General features: G+C 44.5%; 1 protein-coding gene across 16 annotated transcripts in view; it reads left to right on the forward strand.

Annotated features, from left to right (window-relative positions):
• The window catches only part of KIAA1217 (KIAA1217 ortholog), a 508,152-nt gene extending 489,927 nt beyond the window's left edge, over positions 1-18,225 (forward strand). For 5 of the 16 annotated variants that reach the window (XM_063607293.1, XM_008974851.4, XM_003821400.5 and 2 more), the window contains 7 exons: positions 2,164-2,327; positions 3,406-3,573; positions 7,097-7,216; positions 13,072-13,149; positions 13,262-14,860; positions 15,360-15,482; positions 16,206-18,225. In XM_063607293.1, coding sequence (XP_063463363.1) covers positions 2,164-2,327; positions 3,406-3,573; positions 7,097-7,216; positions 13,072-13,149; positions 13,262-14,860; positions 15,360-15,482; positions 16,206-16,703 — 2,750 coding nt within the window. In that variant the 3' untranslated portion in view covers positions 16,704-18,225. Of the gene's footprint in view, positions 1-2,163; positions 2,328-3,405; positions 3,574-7,096; positions 7,217-13,071; positions 13,150-13,261; positions 14,861-15,359 lie in introns of all 16 variants that reach the window. The other 11 variants (XM_034930117.3, XM_057298831.2, XM_055092487.2 and 8 more) reach the window with 10 other exon arrangements.
• The last annotated feature ends 5,281 nt before the right edge of the window (positions 18,226-23,506 follow it).

Here is a 23,506-nt window from a genome sequence, read left to right on the forward strand (position 1 = left end):
TGTCAGGTCTGTCTAGGGTCCTGGGCGGGGCGGCTCTTCTCACACAAAGTGACTTTCCTCTCACAGTCCCCGTGGAGAATTTCTGATGGAGAAAATGCCCTAGCTCATCACATTTTTTTTTTTTTTTTTTTTTGAGACTGAGTCTCACTCTGTCACCCAGGCTGGAGTTCAGTGGCATGATCTTGGCTCCCTGCAACCTCCGCCTCCTGGGTTCAAGCAATTCTCCTCCCTCAGCCTCCCAAATAGCTAGCATTACAGGCACCCACCACCACGCCTAGCTAATTTTTGTATTTTTAGTAGAGATGGGGTTTCACCGTGTTGGCCAGGCTGATCTCGAACTCCTGACCTCAGGTGATCCACCTGCCTCGGTCTCCCATAGTGCTGGGATTTCAGGCCTGAGTCACCGGCCAGCTCATCACGTTTTTATCTTGTGTAATTCTGTTCTCTCTGCCCCATTATTAATTTTGTCATAGAGTCCTTTGATGTTTTATATAGGTCTCATAACTGTTCCTTCTCATGATCGAACAACAAAAACATATTACATTTTGTTCACTTACCTCATTTTGGCTCTTGATTCTATCTGATTTTTTAAATTTGCCTAAATCACTTTTAAATTACTCCCCAAGGTATTTTGACTTAGTTAAAATGCTCTTGTTTTTTTCTTTTTTAATGCATCTCTGACCTGGTCTCAGAAACAGTACAGTGATGGACAGGCTACCAGAGATGTGTAAAGGTAGCGTCCGTGACCTGTAAACATTAGTTTCTGTCATTTTAATTTATTTGTCATGGAGTTATCATTTTTAATGTATTTTTGTTTATTAAGGAGGCAAATTTCTAAGTGTAGAGTTTTAAATACCGTTTGTATTTCCCCTTGTGTGAATTTTCTGACTACTTGGATAATGGAGGAATATGGGTAGTGATCAAAAATTGATAAAGGCTGGCGTGGTGGCTCATGCCTATAATCCCAGTGCTTTTGGAGGCCAACACAGGAGGAATCACTTGAAGCCAGGACTTCAAGAGCAGCCTGGGCAGCATAGTGAGACCCCCTCTTTACAAAAATTAAAAAATCCGCTGGGCATGGTGGCACACACCTGCAGTTCCAGCTACTCTGGGCTGGGGCAGGAAGATTGCTTGAGCCCAGGAGTTTGAGGCTGAGGTGAGCCGTGATGGCACCACTGCACTTCAGCCTGAGTGAAAGAGCAATACCCTGTCTCAAAAATAAAACAAAAAAGGCCTGGTGCAGTGGCTCACACCTGTAATCCCAGCACTTTGGGAGGCTGAGGCAGACAGATTGCTTGATCCCAGGAGTTCAAGACCAGCCTGTGCAACATGGCAGAAACCCCGCCTGTAAAAAAAAAAAAGAAAAGAAAAGAAAAGAAAAGAAAAGAAATTAGCCAGGTGTTGTGACACACACCTGTAATGCCAGCTACTAGGGAGGCTAAGGTGGGAGGATCACCTGAGCCCCGGAGACTGAGGCCTCAGTGAGCCTTGATCACACCACTGCATTCCAGAGTGAGTGACAGTGAGACCCTATCTACAAAATAAAAAAAATTTAAAAATTTGTTTAATTAAAAAAATCAAATCCACATCCTCTCCAACTTTGTTCTTTGTTCTCATTTGCATCCCATTTTTTCTCTGGCCCTCCCTAGGCCAGATTCTACTCTGACATTGACCTTCAGCAGAAACCCCTCTTGCTGATACTGTTTTTTCAGACTGAGGGATGAAGTATTTGGAGGCCAAGCCAGGGGCTATAGATTTGCCTTTGGGCTTCAATTTTTTTTTTTATCTATCCAAGTAATACTCAGCTTTTTCCATAACAAGAATGTTATTTAATAATAGTAGGTAATACTTTACATAGCATTTACACTATGCCAAGCTCAGCGTATAAGTCATTCAATCCTTATGACACCCCAGAGGAAAGTATATTATACTACCCATTTAACAGATGAGAAAACTGAGACCGAGAGAGGCTTAGTAACTTGTGCAGGGTCTTTTTGGGATTTAAATCCAGTCACTCTTTAGGGTCTATACACTTAATCCTTGCTCTATGGAGAGAACAGAAAATTTTTAAATCAGATTGCATTGGGTTTGTAGCAATATACCAGACTTCCTGGATGTTTTCTTGAAAAAAGATTATTCTTGTAATGGTGCACTGTTTTCCAGAAGATTCTCCAAATTCGGAACAGGACTTGGAAAAGCTGGGGGGAAAGTCACCCCCTCCTCCTCCGCCACCTCCTCGTCGAAGCTACCTGCCAGGATCGGGACTCACCACCACGAGGTCAGGCGATGTGGTCTACACCGGCAGAAAGGAGAACATCACCGCTAAGGTCTGATAGGCTAAGCCCTGGTAAACTGGCCTCTGGGTTCAGATGATACCCTTAGACAAGGTTCTCTCTGTTGGAACATAAAAAGTAGTGAGGCAGAGAAGGAGTAACTCGACCACACAAGATCCCCAGGAAGCACCACAGATGGAACAATGGCAGCCAGTATGATTGGACTAGACCCAGACCATGAGTTTTATCCTTATTTGACTTTTAGCTGCAACAATATGAAATGCAAATCACAAGCTATTTCCCATGTGGGCATCATAAGATTGAAAATGAGGGTAGGAGGGGGAAACGAAAGAAAGATTATCTTCCAAAGGTAACTGAGGTGAGTTGACACTGTTGTGGGAGTCTATACAGAAAGATGTTCAATGAGCTTTAGATTCCACTTAACTAACCAAGTGTTAGCTTTCATGTTAAATGTAAAACACAATTTCCAAAGAGTTGCAGTATGGGAGGGCCTTTCATGAGGACTGTATTAGTCTGTTCTCAGGGTGCTGATAGAGACATGCCTGAGACTGGATGATAAAGGGAAGAGATTTAATGGACTCACAGTTCCATGTGGCTGGGGAGGCCTCACAATTATGGCAGAAGATGCAGGAAGAGCAAAGGCACTTCTCACATGGTGGCAGGCAAGAAAGAGATTGTGCAGGGGAACTCCCATTTATAAAACGGTCAGATCTCGTGAGACTTATTCACCACCTCGAGAACAGCACGGGAAAGACCTGCCCCCATGAGTCAATTACCTCCCACCTGATCCCTCCAATGACATGTGGGAATTACGGGAGCTACAATTCAAGATGAGATTTGGGTGGGGTCACAGCCAAACCATATCAAAGACACTGAATGTTGAGGAGTTCCAATTATATTATAATTATTTAATCCATTCACCAAAATGACAACTTATGCAAACACAAACACAAACTAAATGCAAAGGAATAAAATAGCCGTTCAGCTATGTTCTCAGCTAAGATCTAGGAAGCAAGTGTTCTAGACAGTGAGGGACCATACACGATCTGTCCCTTTTTTGCTAGCACCTAGGAGATGTTAAACCACTATCTGTTGTTTCAATCTCCCACAGGCAAGCAGTGAAGATGCTGGACCAAGCCCACAGACCAGAGCTACAAAATATCCAGCAGAGGAGCCTGCTTCAGCCTGGACCCCATCCCCACCGCCTGTCACCACCTCCTCCTCAAAGGATGAGGAGGAAGAAGAAGAAGAAGGAGACAAAATAATGGCAGAACTCCAGGTATGTGGATGAGGTGACTGACATTGGCTCCTTGCCTCCCGCCTGGGTCTCTCCAGCCATGGCACTCACAGATTTGTTAGCGAGAAGGCCAGGGAAGTGCATGGACCGGGACCATAGAAGCTGTGTCTTCTGGCCTTGGCCTTTGCTTTCCCAAGATGGCACTGAACAAGGCTCTCAGGATGCCTATAAGATGTGCAAGGAATGACCATTTCACAAAACAACTCACGCTTTCCTACCTCTGGCTGTAAAATTGACTTTCCTTTCTTTCCATCTTAAGAGACTCTGCTTCATTTCAAAAGCAAGTAAGATAAGGATTAGAAATACCAGCCATTGTCCTGTCTTGATAAGGACAGACTGAAGGACACGTTACGTGGGTTCCCGTTGCTTGGCTTTACCACTTAGAGCCACTGACCTTGGATCGTGGACTCAAGGCCAATGACTGGCCTCCTGTGGTCCATACCAGGTCCCTGTTCAATATCAATGTCATCTTTTCAGATATTCTGAAAAGCTGAATTATTTTGTTTTCCATTTTCCTTGGTCTATTTGAGAAATGATACTGTATCAGTTTTAGATATTTATTTTTTAACTATGACATAGTCCACTCATAGGATGAAGGATGGCGTGCCAAGGCTGTGCCCAAAACTGATCCCACATTCCCATCACGGATGTGATTCTACCCCAGGTCTATGTCCTGAGAACTTGTCTCATCAGAGACATGTACACAATTCCTAGAACAAACTTTGTGTAGAGTATTTCATTTGCCTCATGCTTCTTATAGGATTTTTCTGTCAATCAGATAGTTGGAACACCAGCACCTTGGGGCTCAAAAACATGTTAGCTTTTTACCGACGTACCAATGGCTTTGTGCCAACCCATAAATTTTCCTCTTTTCTTTGGAGTAGGGAGAACTTTCAATCTACATTGTTTTTACTGCACTTGTTCTACTCTGGTTTCCATGGTAATAACTGCCAAAATTGAGCTGCCTGGATTTTGCAGGGAAAACAGAACTGCTGGTTGATTTGTCACATACGTGAGCCCTTTCACGCTTCACTAAAACTCACAGACTAGCCTGGGACATCCCCGCAACCAATCAGGCTATTTGCAGGTTTTTAGAAGGCTTGGATAATTGTTTTCATAGGAACTACAGATTTATAAAGCTGGTATCTTTCAGGCTTGTGGATAATTTTTTACACCTCTCTAAGAGAAATACTGAATTTGTTGCAGCCACTTACAGCCCACCACTGAGGGACACTTTTCTCCATTGAAGTCTAAATATTTGATGCCCTCTTTGACCACTGTACAGACATTGGCATATCTGGCTTCATGTCATATTCTTGGTGGTTACATAATAAAAGTGGTGGCCAGGCATGGTGGCTCATGTCTGTAATCCCAGCACTTTGGGAGGCTGAGGCGGGCAGATCACCTGAGGTCAGGAGTTCTAGACCAACCTGGCCAACATAACGAAACCCCATCTCTACTAAAAACTACAAAAATTAGCTGGGCATGGTGGTGGGTGCCTGTAATCCCAGCTACTCGGGAGGCTGAGACAGGAGAATCACTTGAACCCGGGAGGTGGAAGTTGCAGTGAGCCAGGATCACACCACTGCACTTCAGCCTGGGTGACAAGAGTGAAACTCTGTCTCAAAAAAAAAAGCATGGTGAATGAAGTGCTCTAACCTTAACTTAACCAAACCCTGTTAGCCCTCTGGCTGGGATAGAAACCCAGCCTGCTAAATCCGCAACTCGATCAATGGCCAGTGGCCATAATGATTCTCTTGTTTCTGCACCTTCTCAAGGCAGGACAAGGAGCAGCTGTGGCCCCTTCTAAGGACAGTTGTGGAACCACTTTCTGTGCTCCACATCTCCAGGCATCAGAAGAAAACACAGGCTCTGAAATCGAGGGTCTAATAGCTCAAAGGAGATGGCAATTGGCATTTGTAAGCAGCTTTCTAAGTAAGCGGATAAACCAAACACATCCGGGGCAAGCTAGGACTGTTGTGACTAAGGAACAGCAAGGAGGCCAGGTACAGCAGAGACAGGGGAGCAAACAGTCATGGAAGAAAAGGCCAGAGAAAGTCCCTCATCAGCCACCTTCAGATTTTAGGACCAGTGTTGGAATGTTTACTGAAGGAGGGCATACATTATTCTTTCTGCTGGCAGAGATATCTCCAAATGACAACATTTGACATAAAGAAAACACTAGGCAATTATTTAGGCTGATTCATTTAAATAAGTGGTCTTTCACCAGGCACAGTGGCTTATACCTGCAATCCCAGCACTTTGGGAGGCTGAGGTGGGCAGATTGCTTGAGGTCAGCAGCTTGAGACCAGCCTGGCCAACATGGTGAAACCCCATCTCTACTAAAACTACAAAAAAATCAGCCAGGCGTGGTGGCGGGTGCCTGTCATCCCAGCTACCTGGGAGGCTGAGGCAGGAGAATTGCTTGAACCCGGGAAGCAGAGGTTGCAGTGAGCTGAGATCTCACCACTGCACTCCAGCCTGGGCAACAGGGAGAGACTCTGCCTCAAATAAATAAACAAACAAACAAACAAATAAAAATAGCTTTTAATCCTAGCTGCACATTAGAATTACTTTGGGAGTTAAAAAAAAATCCTACAGCTCAGAGATTCTGATTTGTGTATTCTCTGAGTGGGGTCTCAAGAGTATTTGAGAACAACAGTATTTTTTTTTTAACCTGGGTGGTATATAGCCTGGTTGAGAACCACTGTTGTCCATAAACTTGGGTCCCTGAGTTACCAGTCTCTCCTTCTCTCATGATCATATTATCTGGGCATTGCCCACATGCCCGCTTCCTTTTTAGCCCTGTAGACACAGTCTATGTCTATACTTTCTCCCTTTGTCTGAGAACTGGCCTTCCTGACTGAAGTTCACAAGAGCCAACAGTTGGCTCTTATAGTTTTCAGAGACAAATCTCCAGGGTTCAGGCAGCTCCTAGGCCACTCAGAATGACATCGTTGCTTAAAAGCATCACTTTACTCTAAATGAGCCTCAGAACACCTCGGAGCGTGGTAGTACCTGTTACTATTTCAGAGAAGGATTGCTAAGAGTACTTTTATTGTAAGACTTAAAGGTTTAAAACGTCTTGTGAGCTTTTGCTGTATAATTTCAATAAAGCTCATAAAAAAAGAGGAATAAAAAAGAAAGATAGTTTTTTGTTTTAATTTATTTACATATTGAGCATTTTTTAAATGTCAAAGCAAGAAGCCCTCCTAAGTACCAATTTATGTTCACCCCAGACAGGCAGAAAATGTAGTAATGTCTATTTTATCTTGGCATTCCCCAAGAAAGGAAGGCAGCCTTTGCCTCGGACTCAGCCTCCAAGCCAGCTTTGTCAACATGAGAGCACGTGAGGAGCAGGATTTCAGGGTGCTGCCTCCCTGGCCTAAACCTGCGTGCAGGACCCGGGCTGGGGTCCACAAGCGTCTGGTTGTTCCTGCCTGTTTCCCTCCATTCTCCTCAGTACCCTTGGATCCCTGTTAACCTCAGTATTTTAATTCCTTAGGCATTCCAGAAGTGTTCCTTTATGGATGTAAATTCAAACAGTCATGCTGAGCCATCCCGGGCTGACAGTCACGTTAAAGACACTAGGTCGGGCGCCACAGTGCCACCCAAGGAGAAGAAGGTAACGTGGCAACTGCACATTTGCCACACGGTTGGGAGTCCTTCCTTCCTTGCTCTGACACTAACACGGCTCTTATACTCGACCTTTGTCCCCTCTGTCTTTTTTCTCTCTTTTTTTTTTAACTAATGGAGACACAGGCATAGGTTAAAATCAGAGATATCTTGCTCAGGTTTTCAGAGCAAACACTGTGTTCCAGCCCACAGCATACAATAGTATATGCAGAATTTAGACACTATCTTCCCAAACTAAAGAGTGTCCACCTTTCAGTACTTTCTAGAACAACTCTAGAAAGAAATATATAGAAACAGCAACCAAGTATTTAGCAGTTTTTCTAATTTGTAACATCCTTTGGGAAAAAAAGAAAAACAACTATATATGTTAAAAAAAAATAGGTAAAAATCGGCTGGGTGCAGTGGCTCACGCTTGTAATCCCACCACTTTGGGAGGCCAAGGCAGGTGGATCACCTGAGGTCAGGAGTTCGAGACCAGCCTGGCCAACATGGTGAAACCCCATCTCTACTTAAAATACAAAAAATTAGCTGGGTGTGGAGGTGGACACCTCTATTCTCAGCTACTCGGGAGGCTGAGGCAGGAGAATCGCTTGAACCCAGGAGGCGGAGGTTGCAGCGAGCCAAGATTGCACCACTGCACTCCAGCCTGGGCAACAAGAGCAAAACTCTGTCTCAAAAAAAAAAAAAAAAGGTAAAAACCTTTGATTTGGGGAAGAAAATGCATGGTAGAAAGTATCTACCACCACACACTGGTGTAACCTCATGGAAACATACAAATGTGTATTTGCACACACGTCCAAGGATGCCAAACAGAATTTTTGCTAAGTATTATCCATTTATAAAGTGTACCTTCCAAGATAGTAAGTTCAGTATAGTTTTAGTGTTAACATACATGTGTGATGTCAAAAAAAGAATCCAGGCTCTGAAACAAAGTCTGCTGTCATTGTATAAGTAAGCACACTAGGGAAACGACCATAGCCTGAATGTTTGAAATGCAACTTTAAGTTGCACCTAGAGCATCTCTGATTTTCAGATATAAAGACATCTTACTTGAATTAAGCTTCCATCTAAACTTCAGGATAAAAAGCTTGCAAGGCCTAACATTTTTCTCCAGGGACTTATCTTTCAGAATTCAAAGATTCTAGCTTTCTTTAAACAAAATCAAACTAATCAGATGCAAGAGAGCCCAATAGCTACTACAGATGGGTACCTCAGTCCATGTACGACAGCTCAAGGAGGTAGATGTAGTATCACAAAACTGAAAGGCTATTCTAACACAACCGTTCAAGAGACACAGTTTTGGGCTCCCAGCTCCCAGCCGAGAGGCCTTGCCAAGGAGGCCAGCTTGCTTCCCCCTGGCTCATAACCACCACGGCACCCTTGTGTAAACTCTCTGCCACATAAATTGACATGTGACTCTGTTAATGGGGGAAGGGAATCTCGCTATATCCAAGGGGGGTTATTGTTGATAAATGTTTCTCATGAAGAAAACCTGGCCTGGCATGGTGGCTCACACCTGTAATCCCAGCATTTTAGGAGGCCAAGACGGGAGAATCACTTGAGGCCAGAAGTTCAAGACCAGCCTGGGCAACATAGTGAGATGAAAGAAAGAAAGAGAGAGAGAGAGAAAGAAAGAGAGACAGATATGGAGGGAGAGAGGGTAGGAGGGATGGAGGGAGGGAGGAAGGAAGGAAGGAGGGAAGGAAGGAAGGAAGGAAGGAAAAAGAGAGGAAGGGAGGGAAAAGAAAAACCTACTAATTTGAACTGAATGGAAGGAAGGAAGGAAGGGGAAAGGAAAAGAAAAGAAAGAAAACCTACTAATTTGAACTGAACCCATGAAACCATGTTGAAAATATATTGATTTTTATTGTTTTTGGTTTTGTTTTTGTTTTTGTTTTTTTTGTGAGACCGAGTCTCGCTCTGTCACCCAGGCTGGAGTGCTGTGACGTGGTCTCGGCTCACTGCAACCTCCGCCTCCCAGGTTCAACAGTTCTCTGTTTCAGCCTCCCTAGTAGCTGGGATTACAGGCGCCTGCCACCATGCCTAGCTAATTTTTGTATTTTTAGTAGAGATGGGGTTTCACCATCTTGGCCAGGTTGGTCTTGAACTCCTGACCTCGTGATCCACCCGCCTCGGCCTCTCAAAATGCTGGGATTACAGGCGTGAGCCACCACGCCCAGCCGGAAATATATTGGTTTTTTCAGTATGTGGAATTTCCTTATGAGGGCTTATTAAAACTAACTCATGGAAGGCCTGGTATAGCATGTTATACTTGGGCTAATGTGACCATTTCTGTCTAGAACACTGACTGGGAATTTGGACTTTCTCAAAGATCCCTCTGGAGACCATTATTGTCTCATTGTAGAATTTTTCTTTTCTTTTCTTTTCTTTTAATTGAAATGGAGTCTCGCTCTATCACCCAAGCTGGAGTGCAATGGCGCCATCTCAGCTCACTGCAACCTCCCCCTCCCCGGTTCAAGCGATTCTCGTGCCTCAGCCTCCCGAGTAGCTGGGACTACAGGCGTGCACCACCACACCCGGCTAATTTTTTTGTATTTTTATTAGAGATGGGGTTTCACCTTGTTGGCCAGGCTGGTCTTCAACTACTGACCTCAGGTGATCCACCCGCCTCAGACTCCCAAAGTGCTGGGATTACAAGCGTGAGCCACCGTGCATTTCTAATTGGCTAGAAAGTGGCATGAGATTTCTTGCCCCATAATTAGAAATCCATATCCCATTGGTCTCATTTATCTCAGTTGAGGATCCATTGGCTAATAAGCAGGTCTTTATTGAGTGCCCAACACTGAGTTTAGTCACAGGTGCTTATTCTGGATAATTAATCTCAGTAGATTAACTTTCTTCAGAATGACCATGTATATCAGACTTCTCTTATCCCCAGTTCTGGGTCCTTATTAACCTCTTCCAGGGCTAAGTATTTACCCTTCCATAAATCGGATGTTTTCTTAAGCATTTTTTCTCCTGTCATCACTGAAACTCCAGCCTAGTTCTTCACTTGTATGCAATTTTCTTGTAACCCTGTCTCTCGTTTTGGTTTATTGTCCATATGCCTATTGAGTGCTTTTCCAATTGTCTTCATAATCCAAATATCAGGGCCTATAAATACATATTAAAGAGGCATAATTACCTTTCACCCAGAGTCTTGAACATCTAAGACTAAGAAATCACTGTGAGTTTGCATGACAATTATGACCAAGCTCCTGCACTTGCTTTGATACATTCATTCATTTTTTTCTAGCCCAGTGATAAAAAGTATAGGTCGTGTGAAAACCAAACTTCACATTTTTATCCTAGTGACTTTCCATTAGAGCATTTATGCTACTACTCAGTTTTAAAATACATATATTACAGGGGGGATTTTTGAAATTTATTTATTTATTTTTGAGACCGAGTCTCGCTCTCTCGCCCAGGCTGGAGTGCAGTGGTGCAATCTCAACTCACTGCAACCTCCGCCTCCTGAGTTCAAGCAATTCTCCTACCTCGGCCTCCTGAGTAGCTGGGATTATAGGTGTGTGCCACCACGCCTGGCTAATTTTTGTATTTTTAGTAGAGACAGGGTTTCACCATGTTGGTCAGGCTGGTCTCAAACTCCTGACCTCATGATCCACCCACCTCCGCCTCCCAAAGTGCTGGGATTACAGGCGTGAGCCACCATGCCTGGCCTGAAACGTTTAATGATGGGAATGGCACAGGCCATGACCAACCAACAGACACCAGCCCTAACCTCCAGTAAATAGACCCCCTGAACATCTGCCATGTGTGTGTCTTTAGATCACATGCCAAATCCATCCACGATTCAGGGGGCAAATTCTCATTTGGGTCCTAGCATGATATGCTGACTCCATATTTGGAGTTGTAACCTTAGGCTGAAACCTTTTTTTTTAATTCATTTACATATATATATATACATATATTTTGAGACAGAACCTTGCTCTGTCGCCCTGGAGGCTGGAGGGCAGTGGCACGATCTCAGCTCATTGCAACTTCTGCCTCCCAGGTTCAAGCGATTCTCCTGCCTCAGCCTCCCACGTAGCTGATATTACAGGCACCCGCCACCGTGCCCAGCTAATTTTTATATTTTCGGTAGAGATGGGATTTCACCGTGATGACCAGGTCGGTCTCAAATTTCTGACCTCAAGTGATCCACCCACCTTGGCCTCCCAAAGTTCTGGGATTACAGGCATGAGCCACTACACATAGCCTATTTTTATTTTTTATTTTTGTGTATATGTGATGGAGTCTTTGCCATGTTGCCCAGGCTGTTCTCGAACTCCTGGACTCAAGCAGTCCTCCTGCCTCAGCCTCCCAAGTAGCTGGGATTACAGGAAGCTCAATTATTTTTCTTCTTTAAAACCTTTTACTTGACGTATTCATTGTTTCATATTTTAAATTTAAAATCCCACAAAAGAAGCCATGTGGCTCCGCTGCAGCAGCCGAATCATGGCACTTGTTTGGGGGCTTCCTGGGGAGCAAGCAGAAGTAAAACAGGAGGTATTTGGTGGCTCGTGTACCTTGTACTTTGCACAGTATTTGCGTGTGATTAATTCTGACTGTGTTGTTTGTGTGTCATTCCTCAGGCGTGTATGAACAGTCTTTCCATTCTTAAGTAAGGTCATAGGGGTTGCTCTGGGTTGACTTTGGCTGGGCCCGGGTGTTTGTGCTTTGTGTTGTCATTGCTTTAACCAAGCAGCCTTCATGGGAACTGTGCTCCATCCTGCTATAATCAACCACCTCAGCAAGAAGAAAGGGCAGCAGTGCCTTGGAACCGACAAGGCATCACTAGTGTTAGTGTTATGTCAGGGCCTGAGGCTACTGATACACCTTGGGAAAGGCCAGGCCTCCAGGTGAAGCGCCCTGAATACCTGGGTCCTCACCACTGGATCCTTCACTCCTGAATCTTGGTGAGACCCTAAGACATGTATCTTCACTCTACACTGGAAAATATAGAGAATGAAAGCTGAGTCGTGATGTCACCGTCACCAATGTAACCTCAAATATCTGCTTTGTGAATGTTTAGGTTCTATTGTAACAGCATGATGGATATGAACCAAGGTTCTATTGTAACAGCATGATGGATATGAATTGAGGTTATATTGTAACAGCATGATCACTCTGAATTTGGATTTGGTCATCTTGGCTATGAGGAGTGTGAAGGTTATTTTGGCACTTTGACACCTGCAGTACAAACTGCATTTCAATCTGTCATTTGATCAGGGGAAAATAATGTTTTTTCGTCCCCAAATGCCAAACCCAACCAAGGCAGATGTCTTTATAGGATAATCTCCATAACAGAAGCAGAGGGAGGACTGAAATAATGAGCTGTAAGGGGAACTAAAATTCCCCTGGGCTGGTTCCTAAGTTTATAGGCAAGAAAACTGAGGCCAAAGAAGTAAAGTGACTTATCTAAAGTAACACAGTTTAGTGGCAGATCTTGATTAGGATCAAAACTTTCTGTCAGCCCATACATTGTGCTTTTCACAATTCTTTAGGTTTTAAATTCTGCTAAGCTCACAATCTGATGTTGAAAAGAGGACATGTTAGTAATGACTCTGTCCCTTTATTCTCTTCACCGCTCCCCTACAAAATTTTAAATTCTTGAAATCTTTTGCTAATTGAGATTTTCGTCTTGTGCAAACACAGGGCATTTTTGGCAGTTGGAGAACAAAGCAATCCAAGGTAAACAGCTGTAGGCTTTGGATTGGTGTGTAACAAATATGCGTGGCCCGCATGTCTTAGAAATGTAATTAAAGGAACGATTTAGTTATAGTCCACTTTTTTGGGGGGATGTGGTTTTGTGGAGTAACATGTCCTACACTATTCTACCAGAATTTGGAATTTTTCCATGAAGATGTACGGAAATCTGATGTTGAATATGAAAATGGCCCCCAAATGGAATTCCAAAAGGTGAGTTCACCAGATCTGGGTTCCAACCAATACCATGCACATTAATTACCTGCCTCTGCAGATCCATTGCTGATTAACGTGTGTGGTTTCCCTCCTCCGTTCTCCCTCTCAGGTTACCACAGGGGCTCTAAGACCTAGTGACCCTCCTAAGTGGGAAAGAGGAATGGAGAATAGTATTTCTGATGCATCAAGAACATCAGAATATAAAACTGAGATCATAATGAAGGAAAATTCCATATCCAATATGAGTTTACTCAGAGACAGTAGAAACTATTCCCAGAAAACTGTGCCTAAGGCCAATTTCAGTTTCTCTGGCATTAGTCCATTAGAAGATGAAATAAACAAAGGGTCTAAAATCTCAGGCCTGCAATACTCTATACCTGACACCGAGAACCAGACGCTGAATTACGGAAAGACAAAGGAGATGGAAAAGCAAAATACGGATAAGTGTCACGTTTCCTCTCACACTAGACTAACAGAATCAAGCGTGCATGATTTTAAAACAGAAGATCAAGAGGTTATCACGACAGATTTTGGCCAAGTTGTTCTGAGACCCAAGGGGGCAAGGCATGCTAACGTGAACCCTAATGAGGATGGAGAATCAAGTTCAAGTTCTCCCACTGAAGAAAATGCAGCCACTGACAATATTGCCTTCATGATTACCGAAACCACTGTCCAGGTTCTTTCCAGTGGGGAGGTGCATGATATTGTTAGCCAAAAGGGAGAAGACATACAGACGGTTAATATCGATGCCAGAAAAGAGATGACCCCCCGACAAGAAGGGACTGACAATGAGGAGCCAGTCGTGTGCCTGGACAAGAAACCAGTGATCATCATTTTCGACGAGCCCATGGACATCCGGTCTGCCTATAAGAGACTTTCAACTATCTTTGAGGAATGTGATGAGGAATTAGAGAGAATGATGATGGAGGAAAAGATAGAGGAGGAGGAAGAGGAGGAAAATGGAGATTCTGTAGTCCAGAACAATAACACTTCCCAGATGTCTCATAAGAAGGTGGCCCCAGGCAATCTTAGAACCGGACAACAGGTGGAAACAAAGTCACAGCCACACTCCCTGGCCACAGAGACCAGAATCCCAGGAGGACAGGAAATGAACAGAACGGAGCTGAACAAGTTCGGCCACGTGGATTCTCCAAATTCGGAATGCAAGGGTGACGACGTGACCGATGACCAGTTTGAAAGCCCCAAGAAAAAGTTTAAATTCAAATTCCCTAAGAAGCAACTCGCCGCTCTCACTCAAGCCATTCGCACCGGAACTAAAACAGGGAAGAAGACTTTGCAAGTGGTAGTCTATGAAGAAGAGGAAGAGGATGGCACCCTGAAACAGCACAAAGAAGCCAAGCGCTTCGAAATCGCTAGGTCTCAACCTGAAGACACCCCTGAAAACACAGTGAGAAGGCAAGAGCAGCCCAGCATCGAGAGTACATCTCCAATTTCAAGAACTGATGAAATTAGAAAAAACACCTACAGAACATTGGATAGCCTGGAGCAGACCATTAAACAGCTCGAAAATACAATCAGTGAAATGAGTCCCAAAGCCCTAGTTGATACCTCATGTTCTTCCAACAGAGATTCTGTTGCAAGTTCATCCCACATAGCCCAAGAGGCCTCTCCCCGACCCTTGCTAGTTCCGGATGAAGGTCCCACTGCCCTAGAGCCCCCTACGTCGATACCTTCAGCTTCACGTAAGGTATCTTGGTCTGCTGGAAAATGAAAAGACCCAGCTGCTTTCCTAAATCTGCCATAATCACCATTAGCGAAAGGTGTCTTGTAACTTAATTGCTTTCTTTCAGGTGGCTTTTTTTTTTTTGTCTGTTCGCCATGAAACCCTTCTTTCATACTTTCTCCCTCACCTTCAAAACAACAACAACTAGGTATCTAACAGCTAATCAGTTCTGTTTTTGCCTCTGTTGCTGACTGGTGTTGGGTAAACACGAGGCTGCTGGGTCAGCCATGTGCTGTTGAAATGGTTGCTCTGATACTCACATTAAAATCCGTTTGATCAGTAGTGAGCAGTTGATTCTGTTTGATTCTTCTGATTAACCCCAGTTGGTGTCTCCTAGGTCTGTCCTGCATGTAGGGCTGTGGCTTCTCACCTTGAGCTTCTCTGCACATCGTGGGGCAGCCTCACGGATGACCTACTCATGCGCTTCTCCTTCTCTTCCCCCTCTCACTGGTCCTTCCCACAGGGCTCCAGCGGGGCCCCACAGACGAGCAGGATGCCTGTCCCCATGAGTGCCAAGAACAGACCCGGAACCCTGGACAAACCCGGCAAGCAGTCCAAACTGCAGGATCCCCGCCAATATCGTCAGGTAGTTTTACCTTAAACCCACTTTTGGATGGACGCTATTTCAGTTAAGCAAGTCACTGACTTAGTTTATACCAAATATTGTGCTTTCTTTGTAAGATAACGGTTTACATAGACATCCTGGATCTGGGGGCATGAAGAAAGTCTAAAAAAACCTTTGTTAAACTTTTTTACCACGCTTTTGCATGCTTGCAATAAAACATCTTTTACTTCGTGACTCCAAACTCCAAATTTTAACTGTTAACACACGGTGCCAGACCAGGTGGCTTTTCTTTGGTGAATGTAGTGTTTCATCTGAACACCTCGGGAAGCAGAGACAAACCAACCTGTGGTTGAACTGCCCTTAACGTCACCACTACTAACGTCTATGTTGACTGTATTGCGTTAGAAGCACATTAACGCTCCGTCACAATGCCCGACCCCCACCCCAGTAATTATCCAGACGCATGGCCCACCTGGCACACAGGAAATGGTAGAGCTGGAATGATGGGACTCCTCTCACAAATGTATTCTTCCTTTCCTCCTTTCCTGTCCATCCTTTGCTATGTACACGGGGGGTTTCTACCAGGTCCAGTAGAGCACAACAAGACTTAGCTCAGGCCTTGAACTGTGTTTGGTTGGTTTTCTTTGATTGAATTATTCTCAGAAGGGCTGTGTTGCCAGGCCCTGTGGGTTGATCATGTGACCACCTTTCTGACAAAATGTCTCCCGCCATCTTTATTTGCAGGCTAATGGAAGTGCTAAGAAATCTGGTGGGGACTTTAAGCCTACTTCCCCCTCCTTACCTGCTTCTAAGATTCCAGCCCTTTCTCCCAGCTCTGGGAAAAGCAGTTCTCTGCCCTCTTCTAGTGGTGACAGCTCTAACCTCCCTAATCCACCTGCTACTAAACCATCGATTGCTTCTAACCCTCTCAGCCCCCAAACAGGACCACCTGCTCACTCTGCCTCCCTCATCCCTTCTGTCTCTAATGGCTCTTTGAAGTTTCAGAGCCTCACTCATACAGGTAAAGGTCACCATCTTTCATTCTCACCGCAGAGTCAAAATGGCCGAGCACCCCCTCCTTTGTCATTCTCCTCCTCCCCTCCTTCTCCTGCCTCCTCCGTCTCACTGAATCAAGGTGCCAAGGGCACCAGGACCATCCATACTCCCAGCCTCACCAGCTACAAGGCACAGAATGGAAGTTCAAGCAAAGCCACCCCATCCACAGCAAAAGAAACCTCTTAAAGGTCAAATCCTATTAGGCACAAGTCGGAGTTACATTTAAAAAAAATTAACAGTCTACAACAACTGTTTTCACAAGAGAATGTAACATATTGCTGTATCGTTTGAGGCTTAATGCTAAATATGTGCTGAATACTGGATTAATAGATTTCAGTAAAGCTCGTTCGTTTTGTTTGGTTTTCTTTTTACCTAGTTGCTATAGTGTCTACAGTCTATACTCAATACCTATAAAATGCAGTAAGCATGTGTTACAGACAGAGGTTCTGGTGGGAGAGAAAGGTGCGTGTGAGACAGGAGAATTGTCTTAAGCATATAAAACATGTATGATTCCAGAATTTTAGTATGTTTTGTATAAAACTATTTTTCATTACGGAGACTAGAAGTGAACAGAGAATTACACAAGTGTGACTATACAAATTGTAAAAGAGATACTATAATATTTCCTTTTATTTTAGTGTTATTTAGCTTTATTACAGATTTCTATTTTTGTCAAAACTTCATGGTTCCTTTCAAGATCTTTTTTGCCAAAACATTTTGATACTATAGCATTGTACATTTGAAAGTAGTGTGCTAGACTATAAAACCAATGAACTTCTACATGAGCCCTACAGACAGGCATGTGTAGAAGGCAATTTATCAAACCTATTGCACTGCCATGAAAAGTGTGTATAATAATTTGCTAGCCCAAGCAAGCTAGTTTTCTTTGCTTGCTTCTTTTCTTTCTTTTTTCCTTCCTTTTTTTTTTTTTTTTTTTCTTTTTTAACATGTTGAGATTCTCTAGTTGTTTTCTTTGGCGTATCTAACCCCTTCTTTTGTTTTCTGAGACCTGGTAACCCACGCTCTTGCATTGTGGATTTTAAAATGTACACTCTGTACGGTTCTGTAAACCGAAAAACTTTTGTAAATATATAAATATACATAGACATTAAAATACTGTATGTGACAGCACATAGAGTAGTTTTCCCACACCAAAGTTAATTTTTATGCATGCTTTAAAAGTATATATCGGGACCGGCAGAAATGGAAGTATCCATACATTTTTAAAAAGCAACAAGTTTGCACATCTAGAGTGTTTTTGTAAATAAATGTATTTGTATAACACAGTCATGTAATATACAGAACTATAAGCAGAGACTTTGCAAAACTAAATAAAGGGCTGCATGCTTATTATTTTTTGTACCTTGTCACTATAACTACTTCCTAGTCAAAGAACGAAATGTAACTGTTACCAAGTTAAATGTTTTTCCGCTTTGAGGGATGTAACCACATCCACTCAGAGGACACTACTTTTCTGAAAGCTCTGGGGTGACTAATGATGAGTTCCTAATAAATTAATTGCAAGTGTGGTGCCTTGGATGTGGCCTGTTGGCTCGCTCTCTTCTCTGTGGCTTATCAAGGTGTGGATGACAGAAAGCAAACCTGGATACAGAGTTTCCACCCTCAGTTCCTGGAGGGGCGCTTATTATTTTCTCTCTTTTTAAAAAACTTCCAGTAGAAGTAAAGTGGAAATAAAATGTCTTTATCACTTGGCTTTTTTTCTTTTGAGTCCTCAACTTAAAAAATTATTGTTGGCCTAGAGGGAAATACGCTTACACCATATGTTTTCATTTGTTAAAATGGGAAGAAGCCAGGCACGGTGGCTTATGCTTTGTAATCTCAGCACTTTGGGAGGCTGAGGCAGGAGGATCACTTGAGGCCAGGAGTTCCAGACCAGCCTGCGCAATATAATGAGACCCCATCTCTACCAAAAATAAATAAATAAATTTAAGTTAGGTGGGCATGGTGGTGTGTGCCTGTAGTCCCAGCTACTCAGGAGGCTGAGGTAGGAGGATGGCTTGAGCCTGGGAGGTGGAGGCTGCAGTGAGCTATGATCACACCACTGCACTCCATCCCAGATGACAGAGCAAGACCCTGTCTCAAAAAAAAAAAAAAAAAAAAAAAAAAGGTGTGGGGGAAGAAAATTAGTGAAAACAATACCAGGATTATGAATTAACCACAGGAACAATCTCAGGAAACTACTTAGATTTTTCACCTCAGAATGTTTCATTTGGTGATTTCATGTAAAAAGCAAATATTTTTGGAACTCAGTTTTTCAGTGTTTCTGAGTTTCAGGCTTTCTTACTTCAGGATGCCTCCGCCAGAAATATTCATATCTCTGCTCATTATGTTAATGGCAGTGCCGTGTTTCAGGTGGCACTTAGGAAAGTATTTAGGGTCCAACATTTCAATCATGTCCCATAATCACCTTAATGACATTATATTCATTTATATATAAATATATCTCATAGCTAATTCATGCCAATTTATTTGCTTCTGTTGATGGACAAGCTGAAAATTCTTTATAAGCAGCAAAACAGCAGATGGTGGGCTCACTTTTTCAGTTTAGCTTCAGGCTTCCCAGAGAGCTCTGACAAGGTCACAGAGGTGATGGTAGTTTCAGCCAATGTCGTGAAGGATGGGACATGTTCACCAGGTAAGGGAAAACTCCACACAGTCCCATCCACTGCCCTGAGATCCGACCCAGTGCTGCCTGCCTCTTCAGGAAACTGGAGGAGAAACTACCATGATTGGAGAGACCAGAGTCAGATGTTGCAAAGACTTCCTATCACAGCACAGACCCAGGAGGTGCCTGTCTGAATTAGTGCAGTATAGCTCCTGCCTTGGTACCCATTTTTAGGCCTGACCTAAGTTTTTATTGAGATGGAGTCTCGCTCTGTCGCCCAGGCTGGAGTGCAGTGGCACGATCAAGGCTCACTGCAACCTCTGCCTCCTGGGTTCAAGCAATTCTCCTGCCTCAGCCTCCTGAGTAGCTGGGACTACAGGCGCCCGCTACCACACCCGGCTAATTTTTTGTATTTTTAGTAGAGACGGGGTTTCACCATGTTAGCCAGGATGGTCTCGATCTCCTGACCTCGTGATCCGCCTGCCGCGGCCTCCCAAAGTGCTAGGATTACAGGCATGAGCCACCGCGCCCGGCCAACCTAGTTGTTTGAAACCTTGTTGTACCCTGCCCTCTATGGCCTCATTAAAACTTCGCCTCCCAGTGTGGTTGTTTGAAAAATACAGCCCAGGCTCCTTCCTCATCCCACCAACCGAAAACCCAACATGCCCCACACCTGCGGGCCCGTGGTAAAACCTGATGATTAACACCAGAGTCGTGTCAATAAGTTTCCCCTGCGCACGTGTTTTCTTGAAACTAACCAATCCACGACCCCCATGGGAAAGCCTAAGGGGTAACGCCCCTGGACCCTGATAGAAGCACAGCCCCTCAGGCTTGCTCACTCTCACTCTCTCCCCACCTCTTGGTTGAGCTCTGCTGTCACTGCCTCCAGACCTCTCATGAAGGCCCCACCACCACCCTCCCTGGAATCTGTAAGTAAGATATTTCTTCTGTTTGGTGCATTTTTGGTTTCACCTCCTCATTGTGCCTTAGCTGACCAACACTCCCAAACCTAACTGCACCCCACCCCATCAGGGCTTCCCTAAAGAGGGGCTATCTCGGCTTATGGCCACTCTCGACAGGGAAACCTCAAGACCAAGTTAGAAACTGTAACAATAAAAACTCACCACAGCACCTCGGTTCTTTGAATATTTACAGTGAATGATGTTGGGCAGGATGAGCTGAGCTCTTGGGTTTTCAGATTTTGCTAAACTACACTTAACAGACACTCAGTTAAGACAGTCTCTCTCTCTCTTTTTTTCTTTTAAGAGACAAGGTCTTGCTCTGTCCCCCCCGAGGCTGGAGTGCAGTGGTACAATCATACCTCGCTGCAGCCTCAAACTTCGGGGCTCAAGTGATTCCCTTGCCTCGGCCTCTGGAGTAGCTGGGATTATAAGCATGCACCACCACACCTGCCTGTCTTTTAAGTTCACCATTCAGTTATTCACTGTATCTAAAAAGATTCTTAGAAATAAACCATGTGGCTTCTCAGGTTTATTCAACAATCAGTCCATCCAGCCCTCACTGAGCATCTTCTGCACGTAGCATGGGATGAGGAAGGCGTCTGGCCCACGGCATCAGTGCTGCTTTCTGTTTGTGCCACTTTGGGCGTGTTTTGGCTTCTTCACCTGTTCATGGAGAATAATAGCACCTACTAAAAAGGATCATTGGGAAGATTAAATACGATGTATACAAAATTCTGAAGACAGAGTCAGACATACGGAGCACTCAAAAGTTAATGAGGGCCGGGCGCAGTGGCTCACGCCTATAATCCCAGCACTTTGGGAGGCCAAGGCGGGTGGATCACCTGAGGTCAGGAGTTCAAGACTAGCCTGGCCAACATGGTGAAACCCCTTCTCTATTAAAATCAAAAAAATTAACTGAGCTTGGTGGCACACTTCTGTATTCCCAGCTATTCAGGAGGCTGAGGCAGGAGAATCGCTTGAACCCGGGAGGCTGAGGTTACAGTGAGCCGAGGTTGTGCCACTGCACTCCAGCCTGGGCAACAAGTAAGACTTTGTCTAAAAAACAAAAAAAGTTAATGATGATGATTATTACTGCTGCGGTGACAACTGGGACACAGTTCTGCCCTTAAGAGGCATCAGTCTAGTTGGGGAAAGCGTGGCACACATACCGGGGAGATCAAGTCACAGTTGATGCAGGTGGGGGGAGTGCGAGCAGTCCTGGCAGTTGGCTACAGGAGTGCAGAGCAACAGGCTTGTCTGGTGCTTCACAGAGGTGGTGGCACCTGGCACTGACAGGTATAATACAGAACTTATAATAGCGTTACAGCATTTTTAAAGAAGCTGGTTTTCTTTTAATGCTACTTGTGACTGGATTTTTTTCCAAAGTAAAAAAGACATTGACACAGATGGAGAAAAGCCAAGGCCCTGGGAATCATGGCTCAGAATTATGGTTCTTTTGTGAAGTCACATTTGCAGGCTTGGGAGAAGGTGCTCCCAGGTCACCCCAACCCATATTCCTCAGATGATGCTCATTCCTGGGCTTGAGTGCAAGGGGCCAGACCCATGGGGTAAGAGGGACACATCCACTGGGTGCTGAGAGCAGGTCTGGCCACTCCCCTCCCCGCAGGCCACATTTAAAACATAAACCTGGGCCTCTTCCTGAATGCCCCACCTTGTAATTCTAGCTAAGGTCCTCCCCACCTCCAAGGCTCAGTAAATGCAAAGGCATTTCAGAGCAAGCAGGAAATTTTTTGGAGGAAGTAGAGGAATGACAGCTGCTTCCACTGAAAATTCAAAAGGTAATTTTGCAAAAGAGGCCAGGTGACGTTGTCCAGGAAAACATAGCCCTGGCATCGGGCAACCACTCATTCCTTGATCTATGCTCCTAAGAAGGTAATGTCCGAAAGAATAACCCGAAAAGCACCTCTGAGAAGAGAGTCCCAGGCCCTCCCAAGGTGCATGTCCATCTAGCTCCAAGTCAGGTGCCCACCTTAGAAGCAAATGTTCGCCCTGATGGAACGAGGAAGGTTAAGTTATGCTCACCACTCTCTGCCAAGAAGGCAGGAGAGCTTACAGTGCATGCCTTCGATTTGCACAAAATGCTTAATATTTTAATTGCCCAACGTATTGGGTGGTCCTTAATCCTTGTGTCTGTGAACACATCAGCAATAACTGCCATCTGTTGCCTATTATGGGCCACGTAGAATGCTAAGGTGTTTTGCATCTATTGTCTTTTAATCCTCACAAACACTGAAAAAGTTCCTGTAATTTATCCCTCCCCCACTTCACTGCAGGACACTGAGAACAGGCAAGAGGTGACAAGTGCAGTATGCACCTCTGGGCACTCGCCATCCTGCTTGCGGTGGGGGCTGCTCAGGTTGCCCCTTTGAAAGAAGGTGGCTTTAAGGGGAGGTTTTTCATTCCTGGATCAGACGAATGAGCACAATGCAGAAAATTATCCATTTGTGGGATTATTAGATTGCAAATTTTGGTTGCCTCACCTTCAAAAGATGCATAGGTAGAGACCCCTTCCACTTAAAAGGCTAATGTTCTCATCTAGTATTATTGTTGGAAAGGCGGTGAATCTGGATTGGAACCTGGGATAGGTACTCCTCTTCCCCTAAGCCCCAGGTGGTCAACTACAACTCTAGGGCCCTGAGCTGGGACTGCAGGGAAGGCTTCACCTGCCAGAAAGACCACACCCCAGACAAGCCAAGCCCAGCCTAGGTCCTACCCGTACCAGGCCCCACCTCCTCCTGGCCTTGCCACGCCCCTCCAGGTACTGCCTCAACCTGCCTCAGCTAAGCCACGCCCCACCTTTCTGGTCACACCCCTCGAGGCCTCACCACGCCCCTCCTGCTGGTGCCTTCGGGAACTTCAGTTGCTGGAGACCAGGGTAAGCGGCCCCCAAGTGCCTCCTAAAAGGGTTTTCTCGAAGTTCGGCTTCTCGGCAGGGACTTGTGAGTAGGCACCTCAGCCTCTCAGAGTGATCCTTTGAAATTCAAGGATAAGTCTCAATTCCAATGGATCCAAGCCCCCTTTTAGTTACAAATGTTTTGTACGAGATGAAATTCCTTATGACATCTCCTACCTACTCGCCTTGTTTCAAAAATAAAATACAATGTCCTAGTGGCACTATAACAAAGGTATAATTATTTCCGTGCCATGCACGCACCCATCAGCAGAATTCACATTCAGAGACGAGTCGTAACGGGGACTCGAACGCTGTGAATGGCTGGTAATGTGACTTTTCCCAAATAGCGAATGACTTGGTTGAAAGCTTTGAACAAAGCAGAATACGCCTCTCCCTCACTTTACACGTTCCTGAAAAATTTTATTGCACATTTTGAGGCTGCAAAAGTGTTTAAATATAAAATAAAATTGGCCTCTACACTCGGATC

This window comes from Pan paniscus, chromosome 8 (assembly GCF_029289425.2).
Source record: "Pan paniscus chromosome 8, NHGRI_mPanPan1-v2.0_pri, whole genome shotgun sequence".
NCBI classification, from domain to species: Eukaryota; Metazoa; Chordata; class Mammalia; order Primates; family Hominidae; genus Pan; species Pan paniscus.